At 41.2% G+C, this 20,655-nt stretch overlaps 3 protein-coding genes across 5 annotated transcripts; 1 reads left to right on the plus strand and 2 right to left on the minus strand.

Moving 5' to 3' along the window:
- Window positions 1-23: 23 nt before the first annotated feature.
- fancf (FA complementation group F) lies at window positions 24-1,877 on the plus strand. Of its 3 annotated transcripts, none has more exons than XM_042411614.1 (2): window positions 169-314; window positions 398-1,877. In XM_042411614.1, exons 1-2 carry the CDS (start codon window positions 254-256, stop codon window positions 1,201-1,203), a joined length of 867 nt encoding a protein of 288 aa, XP_042267548.1. In that variant the 5' UTR covers window positions 169-253; the 3' UTR covers window positions 1,204-1,877. The 3 variants fall into 3 exon arrangements, with proteins under 3 accessions (XP_042267545.1, XP_042267548.1, XP_042267547.1); XM_042411613.1 differs by having other exon boundaries at window positions 169-310; window positions 394-1,877; XM_042411611.1 differs by having other exon boundaries at window positions 24-1,877.
- A 7,316-nt stretch (window positions 1,878-9,193) lies between these two features.
- On the minus strand, window positions 9,194-17,982 carry slc17a6a (solute carrier family 17 member 6a). The gene is made up of 12 exons (XM_042411592.1): window positions 17,897-17,982; window positions 16,197-16,452; window positions 15,604-15,722; window positions 14,175-14,289; window positions 13,060-13,147; window positions 12,745-12,831; window positions 12,242-12,384; window positions 11,996-12,145; window positions 10,914-11,046; window positions 10,721-10,831; window positions 10,502-10,629; window positions 9,194-9,935 (listed from the first exon to the last, which is right to left on the minus strand). The coding sequence occupies exons 1-12, from the start codon at window positions 17,980-17,982 to the stop codon at window positions 9,606-9,608; spliced, it is 1,746 nt and encodes a 581-aa protein (XP_042267526.1). The 3' UTR covers window positions 9,194-9,605.
- A 1,067-nt stretch (window positions 17,983-19,049) lies between these two features.
- LOC121897331 (P2Y purinoceptor 6-like) lies at window positions 19,050-20,480 on the minus strand. The gene is made up of 2 exons (XM_042411736.1): window positions 20,415-20,480; window positions 19,050-20,111 (listed from the first exon to the last, which is right to left on the minus strand). The coding sequence occupies exons 1-2, from the start codon at window positions 20,478-20,480 to the stop codon at window positions 19,050-19,052; spliced, it is 1,128 nt and encodes a 375-aa protein (XP_042267670.1).
- Window positions 20,481-20,655: the final 175 nt, after the last annotated feature.

Here is a 20,655-nt window from a genome sequence, read left to right on the forward strand (position 1 = left end):
AACGTTACAGTTTGTTGACGTTGTTTGAAGCTAGCTAACCTGCTAGTTAGTTTATTACAGCGGGGTTTTGGGGCATTTTGTGTTTATGTTTATGTTGTTTCTCTCCTCCTCAGTGGGTGTCCTACCACCGGAGCCCAGAGGCTGAGCTCCTGCGACCGCAGAGAGCGCCACATGGAGGCGGTGCTGAGAAACCTGTCGAGCACCGTGGAGCTGCTGGCCGTGGCGGCGCGCAGCGGTGAGGTGCAGCAGTGGGATGAACAGACTGTGTCCAGAGCTTTTCACTGGGCCCGGTACTGCGAACTCGTTTTCTCCAGCTATCACAATAACCGCTCAATAAGCAGGGTCATGGAGAAGCACCTGCAGCTCACAAATAAAAATTTGCGGGCTGTCTTCCCAGGTTACAGAGAGGTCTGCTTCTCGGAGCTCTCCCGGTGCCAACACGTGTTGCTCGTTGGGCTGTTGAACAACCCCGAGCTGCCCATCTCCATCATGAAGATGCTCTTTGACACCACAAGTCCAGTGAACATCAAGCACGGACAGTATGAGGATGTTACCGGCCTGTGCAGCTACATCATTCAATGCAAATCTGCTTGTAAAGTCCTGACTCCTCTCACAGACTTGTCAGCTGCTGGTGCTGATGCTGAGGTGCAGGCGGTGATGCTAATGGAGAGGCTGGGTGCTCTGCTGAGCCAAGGCAGCGAAGCCTGCCGGGCAGAGCGTTTTCTAGACTCCGTCCTTCAGGGATGTGAAGGAGCATCAGAGCATTTCTGTCTGGTCATCGCTGCAGCTCTGCTGACAGGGACGAACTCCGCTGCTCAAACTGCTTCAGCGGATTTTCTCTTGGATTGGCTGCAGCAAAAACACATCCTGATGCAGCACATGTGTTCTTCGCTACCCTCTGCACTGCTTATAAACTTGGCTAAAGAACGCCTGAAATTCAGACACGTGTACTGTGATGTACTGAAAAAGTGGGCCTCAGACATGGAGTACAGTTTAAGTGACGATGAATGGGTTAAAACGAGCTCAAATCCCACAGTGACCTTCCAGAAACTGACTGAGCACTTTGTGGCCTTGTTTGAGGCCTGCCCCTCTCTGAGGAACGATGTAGAAAAAGAGCTAAATGATTTGAAGATTTCTGATGGAGACTTTGATGTCAGAGGTCTGAGTGTGTGGGGAGACCTCTTGTCAGAAATAAACAAGTGACTGTCAGTTGGGGTTACTCTAAAAATGGATACAATGGCCAGAATGTAGCAGAATATTTATTTATTTTTCTTTGTTTTTATCTCTATGTGATGGCTGTGGCTGGGTATCCAATCTCAATTAGTTCCAAATGAAATGTTTCTGTAGCACTGTAGCAGGATCAAATGTGCTCTTCTTTACTTAATCTCTGATCAGACAGTGTCCGATTTAAATCATAATTTTGCCAATTTTAGACAGTATTTCATTCAGGGAAAGTTTTTGAACAGCTGCTTTGTTTAGACAATGTGTAACTTCCAAGAACTTTGGCTTCATCTTGAAAAACATGTTCATATTGCTCATTGTAAGATATAGAAAGAAAAGCATGGTTATGTTATCAGTACTAAAACTCAGTTGCTGTATCAGTACTTGTATCGGAAAATGTCAAACAATACTCAGCTCTTTGTTTGACAGCTTTAGGTTTTCATCGCAAAATACACATTAACAGGACATGATTGATTCTTGAATGTCATCCAGTCAGTTCACAGAAGTTTCTGTTCCATTTCAATTCTTGACTCTTTATGTTGCAGTTTTTTGTTTTCAATTTGTGGAAGATAATTGTGTGCAGACTAACACAGAAACAGAAGCACAACGTATTAGTTAAGGTTTGGTTATGAAAAAATAAATATAAAGGTAATTGATGACAATGTTCTAAAACTCATTTTTCTTGATCTGGTAACTCTGAAAATATGATGCACTATTCTTTCGCTTCAAAAAGATATTTTTCTTAATTCATATATTGGGACATTTGTTTAATTGCACAGCTTACTGGGTTTGGACAGATGGCAGAATCACATGCTGCCTTGTAATCAGTGGCAGCACGAGACCCGACTGAGTTAAATTGAAAGCAATTGTCAGGCAGTGATAGTTCACGCTTTATAAATTAGTCTCTGGGGATTAAAGGCATCATTCAGCATCTTAATTCCACTTTACAACCAAATTATTATAGATGTGTTGTTTCAATATCATTCTGTAAAGAGAAGGAAATAAACAAAGGAGGCAAAAGCATTGTTAATCCAGTTTACACTTCTCTGACTGTATACACCTGAAGCTGTTTTCTCACACACCATCTGCCAGTATTGCCTCTTCATTAAAAAGCTGCACAGAGTCTGAATCTATAATTTTGACTGTCTCTGTGCCAGTCATGTGACTCGACTGCCAATTCACACATTTTGGCCCCTCGTCCGTGTGTCAGAGCACCTCTGCGGCAAGGGATCAATTAGTCAGATCAGGCTTCTTCAATCACACTGTCCAACAATAGCTGGTGTGTGACATAACTCCGACAGACAGCGGATAAGAGCCTCGGCCGACGCGTGGAGGGAAACACCAACACGGCCACGGCTCGTTTAACACACCATGAAAGCAATTCACGTAGAGACAGACAAGGGTCACTGAGTAAGGGGCAGCATGTACACAACCAATTTATTTCCAACCAATGAAGAACATATGCATTGGACTGGATGGAAGCCAACAGTGATTGAAAAAGATCTCACCTGCTCCTGTTTTATAAATACATGCAAATTCATTTCATTTGGATTCATCATTGCATTAATGTGGATCAGATTTGATCTTGCAGGGTTTTCAAGAATGTGAGAAGATGTAAAAACAATATATTTTAGATTAAAAAGAAACATTTTTAGAGTTTTATTCAGCAATGAATTTTCAAGAGAATGTCTTCAACACTTTCAATTTTTTTTAGTTTTTGTGGTTCTCACTCTTCTTCACAGCCTTACACAGAACTTGCAGAGTGGATGAGCAGCCATGATGAAGATTCAGATGTGTTACTGTCTGCCTTCAAATGAGGAGCTTAAAAGAAAAAGCAGATCAGTATTAATCTGTATCAATGGAAACATGTTTTAGTCATTATTTATGAAGGATTTACTGTACATACCCACATACGTGACAGCTGATAGTAAAAGAAAGTATTATTGTGGGCTGCAACTAACAGTTATTTTCATTGTCGATTAATCTGTTAATTAATTAGTTGTTTGGTCTATAAAATGTCAAAAATTGGTGAAAAATGTCAATCACTGTTTTCTAAAGCTGAAGATTCAACCTCAAATGTCTTGTTTTGTCCCGACCAACAGTCCACAACCCAAAGATATTCAGTTTACTAAAGAAAACAGAAAATATCCCCATTTAAGAAGCTGGAACCAGAGAATTTTCTGTCGATTGATTTATCGACTAATCATTGCAGCTCTATATTATTGTCCTTCTCATCATGCCAGAGAGTGTTAGTTTCCTTTGGCAGTGGGGTGATGTTATTTAACTAAAAATATAAATAACCCATTTTTACTCAAACAGAGGGTTCAAACCAACCTCTGAATTAAAGCAGCTACCAGTTACATCGACTCATAAATGTGAACAAATTGCCCTCTGCTCTTGACCTGCAAGATGAAATTACAGGGTTGTATTATTGTATCACTTCAAACAACAGGAGGTCCATTACACCCAGCCCACTTTAAACATGTGCTGCCTGCATAGAGGAATCTTTCATATCTGTTCTTTATATCAGGAGCTACTTTACAAAGCCCTGACAACATGTGAATCTCTAGAATGTGTGTGAGTATGTAGCATTTTTTGTAGTCTTCTCTTTTGTAAAACATTTCCCCCAAGAAAGGAAATAGCACATTTGGATGTGAGATGAAACATACTGTATTTCCTCCTCACATCTTACCCCTGTCCACTGTAACGTTGTTCTCTGACAGCGTGGGGTAATAAACTGCACTGAGACGTGCTGAGGGCGGCTGTTGTTCTGCGGCTTCTAAAGGGCCATGAAAGATAGCATTCATTAAAACTCAGATCCAGCCCCCATCTGGTGGTGTGAATAGGGAGTCCTCTGAGAGGCGGGGTGGTGTGGGTAGAGCCCTCCCTCGGCACGTGCCTAAGCCGCTCCAGCCTGGCCCCTGTCTGGCCTCGGTGACGGATAACAGAGGCAGGAGGGCCCCTCTGCACACCTGTGTCCCGCTCAGAGGATGCTGATGATCATCAGGCATGTGCTGATGCTTTAATTTGGTTTGTCGCAGTGAAATTGTGAGGGAAAAGACTGATTCAGTGTTATGATAGTAGGTTTTAATGAGTCATATGAAATGTTGGTGCTGCTCTTGAGGAAAAAGACGAAAGAAATGTCACATTGTCCTGTAAAAACTGCACTGTCAGACTGCTGTGGTTGCAGAAACACTACTTTGGCACATGAGGAGAGGGAGCGGGGTCGGTTTTTAGAAAAACACCCAGTGACTACATGTTGGTAATAAAAGAAGAACAAAGAAAGCTTATGTGTGTTTTAGCTTTTGACAAAATATGAATTCTTCTTCATGTGAGAGAAAATAATGTGCGGAGGATCACAACACAACATTTCTCTTCTTATTATCTGCATATTCTATCATCATTTTATCCAAATTTGTCTCAGCGGTGCTTTGCCAGCACAGAGTGTATCGTGTAAAATCTTATCAGCCTCTCGTCCTTTGTCTGTGTGTGATACCACATGAACATGTTGTAGAGAGGAGGGTATGAAGCTGTCAGCGTAATGTGATATGGGGGAGGGGGAACTGGAGCAACTTGTGATAGATTACCTCACATGCAACATAGGAAACCATAGGGAAAAAAAAACAATTGGATATAGCAATCTCATTGTCCTCCTGTGGTCATAAAAGAAGCAATTCTCACTCGACACGTAGCAGGTCTGAAAATGTAACCCTTATATAATGCAAACTTGGCACCACTGTTTTTCCTGCCTCATTGCGGTTGATTTAAATTTAGTTTGGAGCTAATAAATGTTTCAGTAGAATTTGGAAGTAAGCACAGATGAAAATAACAATAGCTCACAGTCCTTGCAGTTGTTGTAAGCAAAGCGAGATGGAGCTTTTTTTTTTTCCGCAGTGGACACATTTACATATCATAAAAGAAAGGATTTTTTTCTCTCTTTGGTTATAGTGAGCATTGAAGGCAGAAGCTCATAAAAAAAGAGATTTAAAAGAAACAAAAGCAGTTATGGGAGTTTCAGAAATGAGTTTGGAAGCATAGCAATCTTCTTAAAATATACTTATTTCAGTGTGTGTGTGGCAGTGGGTGGAGAGCAGATATATGTCATGTTATTACGTGTGAGACAGACTGATTCAAGGTGCCGAGCTCTCCATTAATAAAGCAATTAGCAAGGGAGGAGAAGGAGGTGTGTGTAAATTCAATCGCCCTGAGGTAGCGCAATGCCACGCTGGAGGGTGTCATATAACAGTAATTATTCCATTTCTACATTTGACATTTTGGGTTATAATTACAGTCGGTGACTTGATCTGAGATTGTAAATTAATGGAGGCAGCAATGTGGAGAGATTGCTGTGTACAATTTAGACTTGCAGACTAGAAAGGAGAGAGCGGATCAGGAGGATAATTGCATGCAGGCAGTGTCTCAGGGGACGAGTGCAACCCCGTCATCAAACACTCATTCTGGCTGGGCCTCATCCCATTACAGTCCCCCAGGAGCCAAACTGCACCTGCCCAACAGACTGACAACTACTCAATCCCCCTCCACTTACCCTCACGCTCACACAACCAGACAAAACAGCACCAAAAACATCACAATGACTGAATCTGAGATGCTGCAAAAACATATAGACTACAGGCAGGGGAATGCTGAGTGAATTTCTGTCTGTGAATGAAATGTTGACACCAGATTTTTGTCCAATTACCGTGCACCCTAACAGGCACGTCACAGGTGCAATAGCCATGACCACTCTGGCTGGTTAAGCATGAGAAAACATGTTCCACGAGGCTGGTGGCACAATTGTGTTTTCTGTCAAATTAACATGTGCACTGAGAAGCAGGTGGTGGTGAGTTGTTAATGGTTTCCCTCCTCAGATGGGCAGATTATCGGAGGAGAAACTGAGGACAGTGGATGAGGGATGACTCAGACATGGAGCTGCTTCCTGTGATCGAACCATCAGTCAACACAGTACAAGACTTCTGCAGACCGAACACAACGGCTGTGCACTAAATTGATTCAAACTGTCCATCATGTGCGCATAAAACCGATGGCCAGCTTCATCTGTAGGCTTAACCCTTCTCACCCCTACAAACTTCATGCCTGTCTATCACTGCAGCTCTGGTGGAGAGAGATGAGATGCAAAGGGCTGCAGAGACTCACACATTGGAAAATGTGGCTCTCATATTCTGCATCTGTTCTTCATGAGTCACTCCCACCTGCAGAGGCTGAAAGGCATGGTGAGAATCATGGTCTTTGATATATCCAGAGTCATGCACACCATTGGGCCCTTCATGCTGCAGAGAAGCTCAGACTGATGCATGTGGATGGATGGACGCCATGTTGTCCTGAATTATTTACCACCTCACTGACGGGCTGCAGAGCAGCACACAGGCGCCACAGACGATAATACCACCTCTCTTGTTCTGTCTCTACACTTCTGACTTCAGATTTCACTGTGGGCCGTAAGACCTCCGTCAGTTCTTTTGCAACTCCCTGAATGTGCGGTTTAATAGTGAGGGAAATATTCGTGTACATTCCTACATTTGGAGTCGTGCAAATTGACAATGCTTGATGGTTTCTGTGCATCCGAATATGCACATTCTTAACATATTATGCATGTGTGCAAAAGAAACTACAGAATCCATGAGATTAAGATCAATATGATACCATAAAACATGTATATTGATATTCTTATAATGAACTACACATTTTATATTGACATTTTTTACATCATACTATATTGCACAAGTTTTTGCTTTGATTTGATGCCTTTTTTTTTTACTTTTCTCAGGTAAAACTATTAGGTAAAAATGTCTATCTGCATATTGTTCTAACTCTTTTTTCAGTAATAATTTCTTTGATTGAAGGAATACTTTAAGACCAAATTTTATCCAGTTGTTGTATGAATCTATAACAAACTCTTCCTAGTCTTTCAAACAGTGCAGATCCAGATTTTCATTGGATGATTTCATCACAGAACTAATGTTGCATTCAGGTTTCACCCTGTAGGTCAGTTGTGTCCTTTTGCATTTGTCACTAATTATTGCTGGTGATGTAATAGGAATCAAAGAATTGCATTCAGGCATTTTATTAAAATGTAAATTAAGTGTCTTTCCAGTATAATGACCAGCTTATAATTCAGTATTTTAGTTCATCGTTCTTCCAGCAAACATGTGTAAAATAAAACAACTATGCAGGTAATATGGCCTTCCTAGTCATCAATACATTTTATCTGAATTTAAACTTTATTGATAAACATTTTTGTTTGAAAACTGCAATGCATTCTGGAGTTAAACAGTATTGATTTCTCACGCAATTAGATTTAATGTTGGAGTTGGGTCAATAGCTGAATGTGCTACATGTAACACTGTTGACCTCAGATGTGTAGATGGAGGACACACTGAGGGGCAAACAGGGTGTGTTGCAAATATAATATTTCACATTACACACCTTACAGGCTTCTTCTCAGTTTTTTCTTTTTTCCTGTACGGTTAGGAAGGTGCGAGGTGATGCGGAGAGATTTAATAGGGTCGTCACACTTTTATACGCCCACGACACCTTTAGCAGCAGGTGTTGCACTGCATATTAAAGTCAGGACTCTTTGGGAAGACAGAAAATGATCCTCGTTTGTAGGGATGTAAAAACCAGTAATAGCGTTAACATTGCGGTTCTTTTCTTCTCTTACCAATTACCAACCTACAGGGTCCAATACTCTCTCCTGGACTCCGGAGACCTCAGCCATTGATTTACTAATGAGAAACGTGGAGAGAACAGGAGATGCACTGATTGGAAAAGGTGGTTAACTGGTTAGGTAGTCTGCCTCCAGTCTCTGCTGACCACTAACCTTCAAATATGTCCTCGTGTGCTACAGTATAGGTGAAAAGGTGACTAAGAATGACAAAAACATGACTTTTGGTTGTTTTGCTTTTTTATAAAATGATATGAGCATTTTTTTTAACACTTTTTGACATCAACATACCTCTTTTTCATTAAACACAATAATTTGAAGCCATAAAATCACATTTATCTGTTTACATAAACTTCAGGCACAAAGCCATAAATAGCATCTTTTGGTCATCTTAAACATTCTTAAATATTCATATATTTTACACATCCTTGCAGATTTCATACAGCAAATGCAGAAAGTGTTCAAATAGCAAATAAAGTCAGGTGGAAGAGCAATCTATTAATTCATGTGGTCCACTCAAATGTGACAATATCAAAGTGTCAAGAAAGTACTTTTGGTGACAATGAGAACAACCAAGAAACACCAAGAGATCACAAAACCTGGTTGTTCGTGTACAGTACTGCATGCCTTGTTGTCAAAATGCAACAACATGTCCTGCATCATGAGCACTAAATCTGGATTCTCCGGACACTAGTAATTTGTTAAAACACACACCTTAATGTTGATCATCACATGACTCCAAAACAATTACAGTTAGATACAGCAAGCCAGTGTTACATTACAAAACAGAATGTGATGGGTGGCAGCTGGTACACAGAATTTATTGCAGTGCACACCAAACATCAATAAACAATGTCTTCTGAGCAATCACCTTCAAAACTTTTTTGATTTGTCTCACATCACGACCAGAACCTGATTATGAAAGTTCATTTTTATTATTTATAATGGCAGAAGACACTTATCTAAGTACAAAGCAGTAGGCTGAATGAGGACTATCAGTGACCGTGAGTCGGCTGCATCTGAACATTGATTTGAGCAAATTCATGCAAACAAACACACACTAAAATTCTACGGTTCAACTTCACTCACGCTATTTTTGTCTTATAGTGTATTATAGGCCTCGCTCGAGAAGAAGAAGACCTTTTTTGCAAGCAGACATCTCCCTGAAAAGGTACTGTCCATGAAAAATATGGCCTTTTATATTAATGTTAACACAGATCAACGACCCAAATCCACAATAGTCTCACAGAAACAGTATACAGATATATACAGTACATAAAACACATTTGAGAAACAGAATATAATCTTGTTTTAGAATACTTATAGTTTCAGTGCAATCAGAGTGGTATTTCCGAGAAAGACCCTATAGGATGGTCAACTGCAGTGTCATCTGGCTCATGTTGTTCAAGTAAATTCATGAGGTTTGAGTGCCTAAGAAGTACAACATAGGCCTGCAGTTTTCTTTCTTTATAGTGAAGCCCTACTGTAGGTAGATGTGATGAGAAACATGTGAGAATCTAATGAGGATTGTTCTGCATTGCAATTAACTATTTCTTTACACTAGCTGTTTGAAACTAGTAGTAACCATTTTACTAGAATACACAGAATGGATTTAACTATCTAATATAATGCTTATTTGTGCAATCCGTGATGGAAAGTCTGTTTTTTGTAATCCGACTCACCATAACTGAATGTGTCTGGCCTAAGAGTAGCCACGCTCGGCGTACATCTTCCCCGCTGGTTCCTGGACGTACTCCTCTGTCTTATCCCAGTCCTGAACCCAACCTCCATTGAGCTGTGCGGTGGCCCCGTAGCTTTTAGCCGGGCCCCCCATCGCGCCGTAACTCTGTGTGATGTCGCCTGTCTCTTCGGCCAGCTCGTCCTCATCAATGAAGCCGCACTTCTCTTCGCTGGTTTCTTCAGGGTCGGCCCATGGCTGTTTCTCCCCAGATGCAAAGATCCCATAAAACACCACACCCCCGTAATGCACGAGGGAAGCAATGAGGAAGACGTACTGCCACTCTTCCCGTGTCTGGGGACAGGAAGCAGTTGTAGTCAAGTTGAGTCACTCCTTAAAGGACTTAAAAACCTCATTTTCTCAATCAGCTTCTGATTATGAAGAATGAGGTACAGCATGAGCCTAAAATTTTCTGCCAAAGTTGGAACAGTTTTGGTTGTTTCACATGAAAATTTCTATATTTGTGTTTTTGTATTGTTTGAATTGGGCAGTAAAAGGTGATGTAACTTATGTCTTTGCACCAATCAGCAATTGTCCTGCATCAAAATCTGATGACAGTTTCGTTGCTGTTTACTTATGTTGCCAGAACAATCAAATATGAAAAAGCCACACCCACACAGTTCTGATGAAGCAGACTTGTTTTTGAGTGTTAAGCTTGAAGCAAATAATACCTAAAAATGTTTTTCCCAAACTTTAAATTTAATTGTTGCACATGTAGTAATGAATAATTGATGTCGTAGAGAAGTGCTTGAGATTTGACACCATGTTTTCAGGGGCTTTAGGAGTTTGCAAATATTCCCATCTGCTTTATCCTGCATTAACATTCACATCACTGCACTGTATAAATAGAAATGACTCACCTTGTTTTTTGTCATGGCGCCCACTATTAGAGGGCAGACCATCCCTGACAAGGTACCCACACCGTTGGATATCCCCATGAGGATGCTGGCATAGCGAGGAGCGATGTCTAGATGGTTGACATTGAAACCTGCAACACAGAAAGAGTGAATATTGAAAGTTTTGCACTTTTTTGAATAGAAAATGGTTCGAATTTGAATTAGAATCATTTTGAGACTCACCTGATATTGCAAAACCACTAAAACCCACAGCCAGGACTAAGAAAGAGATGGCCATGCCCTTACTGTGAGAATAACCAACTACCAGTAAGAGAGTGGCCTCCATACCAAACCCTAAAAACAAGAAGATGTACTGATAAGGAAGACTTCTACATTATCATATTAATAGATGAATATTTGATTCATAAATCCTCACCTCCACAGTTCATGATTTTACGGACCATAGTGGTGGACATGATGTTGTGAGTACGCAGGTAGTCGGCTAACTGGCCTCCTAATGGCACGATGATGGTCATGACCAAGTGAGGGAGCGCCGATAGTATCCCAACCTGAGAAACCGTCAAACACACACGTCAGAAGCGGATGTGACAGCGACAAAGAGATTTGTCACAACAACGATGATTCTTTCAGTCTCAGAACAAATCTTTGCCTGCGTTTTAACCTCTGACTGCAGCGTCAAATCTGAGCAATATATCACCTGCAGTAATCACAGGATCTCATCCTGAAGCTGAATTACAGCTGCCAGACCTGCTTGATTCATGCTGCAGACTCTCACGGGAGGGCAAAGATTATGAGATTTGAAGATTAACTGGAAACTGTTGCTTAGATGAGGCACTCTAGGAATATAAAATGGCCAAACCACAGCCCCTATAATTGATTCATTTTGTTAAATAGTGTTCAAATCTATTTTCATAAAGTGAAAGGGAAAGTTAGAAATATCTTGTGACAGGGCACTGAAAAAATGTCACCTTCAATTTAAAAAACTGAGGTAATGATTCCCAATAAATATTTTCAAAGTGAATTCATCTGACATTTTAAGTCAAGGCGAACCATTTAACAGAGTTAGGCATATTACTTATTTGAATGGTAATAGATTAGTCACTTCACTATATGCACTAACCTCTCTTACTTCTTAATAATTAATTTTAGGTCGATTCTAATAGATATTTGTAATATTTGGCCTCCACAGCCAACAATCCAAATAACACTTTTGTCAACTTTAAAATGATTCTTAATATTAATTAATAGAATAAATACACAATGTTAGACTGTTACAATATCATTACAATATACACCGAATGAACAGCAGCATTGTTGTACTTTTTTCACTGCAGGATAGGACAGAAAATGTTTGATTTGTATTTTATAGAAATTAACTTGCACTGAACTTAAACAATTCATATCTGAGAGAATCATAGCTTGTAATCCTGAAAGAATCACATGACGTTTGAGGGTACTTTTAGGGCTGATACCAGGCATTATAAGGGATTTATTTACCTTGCTTATTTCAAAACCAAACACCTCTTCAAAGTACGCAGGCTGGCTGATGAGGAGCAGATAGAAGGTCCAGCTCCTGCAGAAGTTGGCCACGATGATTGCATAGACGGGCATAGAGGAGAAGAACTTCCTCCAGGGGGTCTTGAATTTCTGTTAAAACAGAACGTGACAAACAGAAAATCAGCTGGATGAACTGTACTTGTCATGGTGTTATGAATCAAAGGGTACTGAGTGATGAGAACTCACTTCCATGGCACCCATCAGCTGGGCACTTTCACCGATGCTCTCCTCGATGTAACGGCGCTCCTCGTCGGTGATGGTCGGGTGCTCTGCGGGACTCTCATAGGACACCAAGATCCAGAACAGGTACCACACTAACCCAAAGGATCCTGTGCAGATCATAAGGAGGACGGCATCAAGAATCTAATTTATTTAACAGAACTCACTGATCTGCTGGTGGGTTAGTCAGTACAAACTCAAGAGGTACAGCTTTATTTTAAAATCTAGTTTACATCCCAAAAATTCTTAAGACATCAAATATTTTGGTCTGAATTTGGGGGAAAATGTCCAGTTTATATAATGATGCAGCCATAAAAATCATGGATACTTGGGTTTGAATATTTCACTCAGTGTAAACATCACATAGATTCACTGAAGAGCTGGAACAAGCGGGTACAGAATGCACACTATACTATGCTGTCAGACAGTGTGGAGTTAAAATGAAGTGATTTTATGACAGTGATACTCACCGTACACGTAGAAGACAGAGGACCATCCTGTGTACTGGACCAAGATCCCGGCCAGAGGCATGGCTATCACTGCACCAGCGTAGGATCCTGCATAGGACACATAATATTATGACCAAGCAGAATTTGATCCTGGCTGCTCATTCAGAGAGCCGTGTTGTCCCACAACTGTGTTCAGAAGAGATTTACACACATTTAAGGGGCTATATTTTGCAATTAGAAACCTGCTTTTCAGTGTATGAAGTAATGTGATGATAAAATCCATATCTTCTTTTTTTTTTCACAGAAACCGGACTATGTGTGTTGTAGATTAAATACCACAGAAGGAGATGGTGGCCAGACGACTTCTCTCCAGCGGTGGAGCCCATTTACTCCAGATCCCGTGGCAGGCTGGATAAGTCACTCCCTGCACAGTGACAAATGACATCACAGTCACACAATGAACACAGAAGGGTCACTTTCCACCAGCTTGAACATATTTCTTTAAATTTTTCCTATGACGGCACAAATTGTTTCTATTTTCTAAATTCATCAATCAAGTTCACATCCATTTTTCCACTTTCAGTCAAAAGAATTTACATCATGTACAGACATGCCACTTGATTGACGTAGTCTGTTCTCATTTGCCAAAGACGCACAAGACAAATTGTGGTTAATAACAAACAAACTGACATGCATTGTAGCTGACCTTTCTAATAGAGACTAATGGCTTAGGTGTGAGTCAGTGCAAATTCAAGCTGACTACCCAGTTCATGGAAGAAAAACTGAATTGCTCCCATTAAATCTTCATTACACACTAAGTGGCATACAATCAACTATTGATAGACACAAATTGCTGGGGCTTGCAGTGGGAGACACCCTGAAATGCTAATGTTTAATTTGCAGTAATAAGTCGATGGGCGCCGAACGCAGGCTGCTCTGTCTCTCAATGGTCATGAGCTCCTATTGAAACCACAGTATGCAGCCAAACAAAATAACAAAAGAGAGCGACCTTCAGCCTGATAATAGCATCTCTCTCTGAAATCTTGTCCTTTCTATCGAGCTGTGGGAGCCGCCTCCATCAAGTGGTTTTTATCTCTTTTGTTCATTGTGTTTCTATGTGAACATGGAGCAATTTTGTCCAGATAAACCAATACACTATAAGCTGCTATTCAAGGGGTTTAGTCCTGTTTGCTGTTTGTGGACTAATCCGACTGATTGTGTACAGTATAATGAATGGATCTTCTCCATAATGGGGCTTTATTTTCCAGCACAGGTCCAAATAGAAAGCAAAGCAGAACAGTATGAACACAAGATTTCCGTAAAACGCAGTTAAATACAAAATGTCAGGACAATTTCATTAGGGGTTGAGTTCAGCTCTCGGCTTGATAATGAGGCATCATTTTGGAGTCTTTTAAAGGTCAAGATCTGACGTGCAAACTGTGCATCAGTACCTCCACCAACCCTTGTAATATCCTCACAAAGATGACACATCCATAGTGCGCCCGGGCAGCAGAGGGAATGAACATGTTCAAGGTAGATGTCAGCACGATGGCAGCCCCAAAAACTCTGCACAGACAGTGAGTTTGGATTATTTGTCAGAATATTAAGAAAACAAGATCATCGTCTTATTCAGTGAGACAAAAGAGTCAGTTTCAAGTACTTCCAGTAGATTTATAGATATTATACAATGTTAATTCTATAGTGGAATAATACTGTTAAGGAGGATAAATCAATCCTAATTGTATGCCACACACACACAACAGGCAGTTATTCAGCTTCCAGGGGAGTGAGGACAGGAGGTGTTTGCAGCAGAAGGCGTCAGTGGGCTCAGCTGACTTGGCATGATGAAGCTCTTCAAAGATTCGCATCTTATTTAGGCTCCATTTGCCTCATGAAAAATCTAACAATCCAAGGATTTATAGTACGTCTGAGATGACCTTATCCGCCTTCACATGGCTTTTTATCTCCTCCTTAAGCAACACTTTAATATTTATATGATTCTACAAAGAGGTTTTTACTGTTTTGTTGTAATAATTTGCGTCTACAAATTATGAATATTAGTTTAAAAATACAAAATATGCAATAACATGTACACATATCATCCATTACTTAATTACTTAAATATATATCTGAGCAGGCTGTATATACTGTACATAACCACCTACTGTATGAATATTAAAAAATTATCATATTTTTTAACACATTCAATATGTATTTCAGCACTTCTCGTACCATTACACACCTTTACACCACTTATATCCTTTACAATTTACAAATAAACTGTTCTACTTGTATATACACATGTATGTTGTTGTTTCTATATGTATTTTTTCACCTACTTGCTTGTACATAATGGTGATATGTTTATATTTAATGATCTGTGTTCAGCTGTGTAATAAAACCAATAAAGCCAATAAAGCTGATCCTGTATTCCTCTACAGATTGATCACAGATCTTTGTTTCCCACGCATGACTGGTACAGTAGCTGACTAATCAGTTGTTATTGGAATAATGTGCTATATGTCTATTGAAACCGTACTACAATCATTGCTTATAACCACATTTCACACATGGCTTTCGGCTGGTGTGGTTGCCATGCCTCTGAACATAAAGGATTAGACATGGTCGTCTCGTGGGAGCTCATTAACATGAGGAGGCACGTCCGGCGGGCATCAGCCAAATCCCCAGTTTATCTGCTGTAAGGTCAGGCTTCTTTCTTCAAACCATGACAGACCAGCACAAATATTACACCTAAATATTAATAATACTTTAAGATAATAAAGTAATAATATAATATCCTATAAGAGCTCTTACTAAATACATACTCTACCTACAATATTTTTTTGCAGTTAATCATAAGAAATGATCTTGTGCATTTACCTGTTTGCAGCCAGTCTTGAGGAAATATATCCTCCTGGAATCTGAGTAACTATGTAGCCCCAGAAGAAGGAGCCATGAATCATCCCCACAGTCTCTGGGTCCCAGTTGAATTTCGCTTTCTTTCAGATACAAACAAAATAAATAAAAAATAAAAACACATTTTAATTACTTTTCTATTTTTCTCCAGTAAAATCTTTAACAAAAAAAACCCCCAGCTGTAACACGGTGATAAATGACTCCAAGTGTGAAATGCTGTCAGTGAAAATATTTTTAGCCGGATATCAAGTCTAATTCAAACTGACGCTCTGATGCTTCATACGTGACGTCAGCGTGCCTATAAAGTGATCGATTAAATAGTAATAAAAGCAGAAAAATAAAAATATTAAGAACCTGCAATTAGTTTGTTTCTTTTTACTATAATATACAGCCCAAACCCACGAATTTCAATTAAAACGGCTTCATAGAGACTTAGTTGAGGTTTTCCAAGTGGGTTTAACTACTAAAGCCCATCGATCAGTCTATTGGCTCTGGCCCTCATTACCTATCAAACATGGGGGCTCGTGGGGTGTAAACGGGGCGGAGTTTACAGTCACCTCTTTGATGATGATCTTGCCGTTTTGATGGATTGTGCTGTTATTGACCATGCTGACGATGGCCACACCCAAGTTACATCGGATGCCGAAGGAGATGCAGAAGCCGAGCCCGCTCAGCATGGCGATGATGTATCTGCGCGGGAGCCCGAAACACGTACAGTCACACAGGGGCTTCTTCCGCTCCTGGCCATCCCTGGGTCTCCCATCCTCCGTCAGCTCGATCACTTCACCTGTTTGCTGCTTTCTTTCCAATCTCCTGCACGACAAGCCGTCAAAATACTCGTTTTTACTCGTTATATCCACAGCTGGATGAATGAAATCAAACATCCGAGGAAGCAGAATTGAGAACTACGAGGAGAAAACGCACTATTTCGTTCATTTTCTCTAAAAAAACCCCGAAAAACTGCAGAATAACCCCCCTGTATATACTTCTATATTTATTCACATGCCTCTTAAAGCTTATGCAACAGAGGAAATTAGCACTCATCTTCACATTGTGGTCTTTCATCCACAGGCCTTCATCATTTCTTATTTCTTTCTTTGAATTTGGCACAGGCCCCCTAAAGCCTGCACCGTTTTTTTTAGTAAAGTCAGAGTGTTTTTTTTGTCGTTCCTTGCTGAAATTCTCCATGTTTCTGTAAAAGAAAGGCTCGTTGACACACGAAGAGAAAATGACCTTCATACCGCATTGCAGCAATATCAGCATCACACTTAATTTAGCCTTTTTTTTGTTTTTTAATTAGCTCTCATAAATGTGGCGTCGGTATGTTGCTTTGTGTCTCTCCTGGAATTTGTCAAAATGAAATTGAAGTTTAATTTAAGAAGAAGAAGAAGAAAAAGAAACTAAACGTTGAAATCTGAAGGCCTCATCCTGTGAAATAACAGGCCTGCTGGAGCTTCAATGAAACCAACAGATTTTTTTTTTCTTCTTCTTTCACAGCTTCGAGTCACGTTTCTGTTTTGCAGCTTGTAATCAAATTCATCCATTTAAAGCCATTTAAGCCCCAAGAAATAAACGAATAAGATGTGTGCAGGAGCTCACACGAGCAGCTAAAAACGTATATTTTGTACATGATTCGTATTTTTAGATTTGTACAAAATTCGTTTTTTTCTGGCTTAATAATTGCGATGATATGAAATAATAGTTCAGTTTTAGACATCTGCTCCTCTACATCCAGCTCCTTTATTCTATTGACTCTGATCATCTGTTTGCTTTTCAATCAGTTATCAGTTTTCTTTCGCACTGCGTTTCATTTAGCTCCTTCTGACACTGTGAAGAAGAATATAGGAAGTCAATTGATGTGAAGTGCATCGATCTTGAATTAATACAGATGGATACATAAGGTAATAGATATCCTCCGACCTTGTGTCACGACTCGTTCTGTTTCATTAATTATTAAAAAACACCCACAGCTGCTGGTGGAGGGGGGATCATCCTCCAGGGAAATATCTGATCCTTAAATATTCGGGCCACACGACTCTGCATTCAGCATCCTATCCGTAATTCATCTTTAAAAAGGAGAAATTTTCCCTCTTGGATTCATTTGTGATTAAGGAATAAACACGTTGAAAGCCAATGCCAATGTTTTGTGTGATCTTCACATCTGGATATTTCCTTTTTTTTTTTTTTTTAAATTTCTCACGATAGAATAAATTCTGTGTTTATAAAACAAGAATAAATGGTCATTTCTTCGCCTTACCTGTACAGATTCCCGAGGGCCTTTCCTGCGATTTGTTTTATTCCCTCTTTAGAGGTAGGGAGAGCTTTCTCCTTGCCTGGCTCCATATCCAAATGATCTTTTTTTAAAAATTCTATAATACTATAACAAATGGAAGTGCGGCATTAATGAGCATATTGTTAAGATATTAATCCAAATAATGCGCCTCTTTCTTTCAAGCAGAAAACGTCTCGATGTCCTGAAAAGATGAGCTGGAGAAAGAAGGGGAAACACGTTCAGTCTGAAAGGGCTGGTTTCACAGTCACAAAACAGCAGTCAAATAAGTCCGCTTCTGCCTTGCGCAATGTTAATCCATGCAGTGCCATCTTAAGATCCAGCCAGCGATTAGAAAAACAGCCAAACAGAAAATAAAAAAGTTGAAGATTTTTGAAAAGATTCACTGAGAAATCGTGGTGGGAAAATGGGTGGACAAGCCTCAGCCAGTGGAGGTTATCAGGAGCACCGGTCTGATCTGAGGTGAGGATCTCCGGTGAGGCAGCAGCCGGAGGAGGTTTCAGCACCGCGGACAGCGCACAGCTAGTCTACCTGTCAGCAGCTCCGCGCAGCGCCCCTCCTCCCACCACTCCTCTCCTCTAATTCATTTACCACTTAGAAATCTGGGAACGGCGACAATTGCGTAACCCTTCTCCCTCACTTTCATTTAACTGAATAGAAAAAAAAGGTGAGGATGAGCTCCGACCACTTATAAATCACTTACTGCAGCAGGAGCAAATCAACGACCCCCCCGCCCCGTTACCCCCTTCTCCCAACCTCTACATTTCTCTTGACCTGCGACGTTTACAGACAGTGAAACTTCTGAGCTAAAACTGAAGAAAGGCTTGGTGTTCACTAATAATTCTAATATTTTTCACTGAAGAGAGAAAGAAGATTGAATGTGGAGTCAGACTGTAGTACAGTAGATATGCAGTCAACCACGCAGAGGCAGTGTTGTGTAAGAGATCTCAACTGATAGGAGATTAAATGAGATAGACTGGGAACCATTGTTATATACAGTGTATTTATCAAATTTCACCAATTAAAGAAAACAAGTGATTAAACAAGGAACGTATAAATGTTTTAATACAGTTTCATTGTTTATGACATAAGACATAAAGAACAGTATTAATGTACATCTTTAGGATCTAGGTGCAGGCAGTGCGCACACAGGACTGACAGTAGCCATCCGCTGCCTTTTTCTCACCTTCATCCGGGTCTGCTTAGATATCATTGAGGCTACCTGCATCCCAGGACACTTGGGAAACAAGACAGCAAAAGTGACGCGAAACTCCCTCTTGAACTGGCGGCCTATGAAGCAGCTGAACAGAGGGTTGACGCAGGTGATGAGGCTGCAGATGCACATCTCCAGGGCGAAGGCCAGGTCTGCAGGGCGCCAGGAGGCGGGGTTGTCAGGGTAGACCGCTCGCATCACGATGGCTGCGTTGCGGATCAGGTGGTAGGGCAGGTAAAACAGGGCAAAGAGGACCAGCGCTACGCTCAGCACCCGCCGGAGTCGCCGCTGCTTGTTGTGCGGGTCGGGGCGGCAGGGCCGGCGGCGCAGCTCTCCGACGCTGCGGAGGCCGCAGTAGCAGATGGAAAGCAGCGGGAAGATGAAGCCGATGATGGAGCAGAGGAGGGAATAGGGGAGGGTCTCCCCGGTCCCACTCAGCAGTATGTACAGGGCGCACACGGTGCGGTTGCTCTCAGGGCAAGTCTGGATCATAGTCATCTTGGCAACAGGTATGCTGAGGACCAGAGCGGCCACCCAGACCACCACACACAGCACACAGGTCTGCCTCCGGCCCAGCAGCATCAGAGAGCGCAGCGGGTGCACGATGGCTAGATACCGGTCCACACTGATGCAGGTGACGAAGAAGATGCTGAGGTAGAAGTAGTTGTGATAAAGCATCCTCACAGTCGTGCAGAATGGCAGCCCCAGGCTCCAGTACAGCTGGCCCAGATGGTAGTGGATGAGGAAAGGCAAGGCCAGCAGCCAGGAGGTGTCAGCCAGGGTCAGGTTGAAGAGGAATACCGTGCTGCGGGTCCAACGCCGCAGGCGGTGGATGAAAACCCAAAGGGAGAGCAGGTTGAGGGGCAGCCCGAGGATCAGCACCGCCAGGAAGAAGGACGGCATCACGTAGAGCTGAACCACCGGTAAACCTTCACGGGTGTCCAGGTTGCAGTAAGCTTCCTCTGGAGGCTGGACACAGAGGTTCAGCTTAGAGTTTCACATGCAGTGGCATTTAAAGATAGTTTGTGTTCCTTCTGATGCTGGAAAAAGTGTTTTTTCTTCACTTCACCTAAAACTTAATATAATTGTCATCTTATTGGCTGTTAAACACACAAAACATGAAAGATACTGACCTGTATATGCCTTCATAGAAAACATACTCAACTTATGAACCATCCCTGGTGAACAAATTAAATACACTGAAAACCATCTTATGTAGTTCCATAAATCTAGATAAAGTGTTTAAAATCACAGTGAACATTTCCAGCCTACCTGCACCTGAGTGTTGCCCATGTCTTTGTTTCGGTGGCTTAGTCGTGTACCAAGTGAAACAACCATGCCAACACATTTTGGTGTAAAACACACCCACCAGTGAGAACAAACAGTGAATAGTTATCAGTGTTCTCTCAGGCCATCTGTTAGGTCAACAGCAACTTTCATTCTTTCAGGAAAGGAGCAGAGCAAAGAGACCAGTGTGGATGGTCGACATGATAGAAACACATCAAACACTTAC

The sequence above is a fragment of the Thunnus maccoyii genome, chromosome 5 (genome assembly GCF_910596095.1).
Source record: "Thunnus maccoyii chromosome 5, fThuMac1.1, whole genome shotgun sequence".
Taxonomy (NCBI): domain Eukaryota; kingdom Metazoa; phylum Chordata; class Actinopteri; order Scombriformes; family Scombridae; genus Thunnus; species Thunnus maccoyii.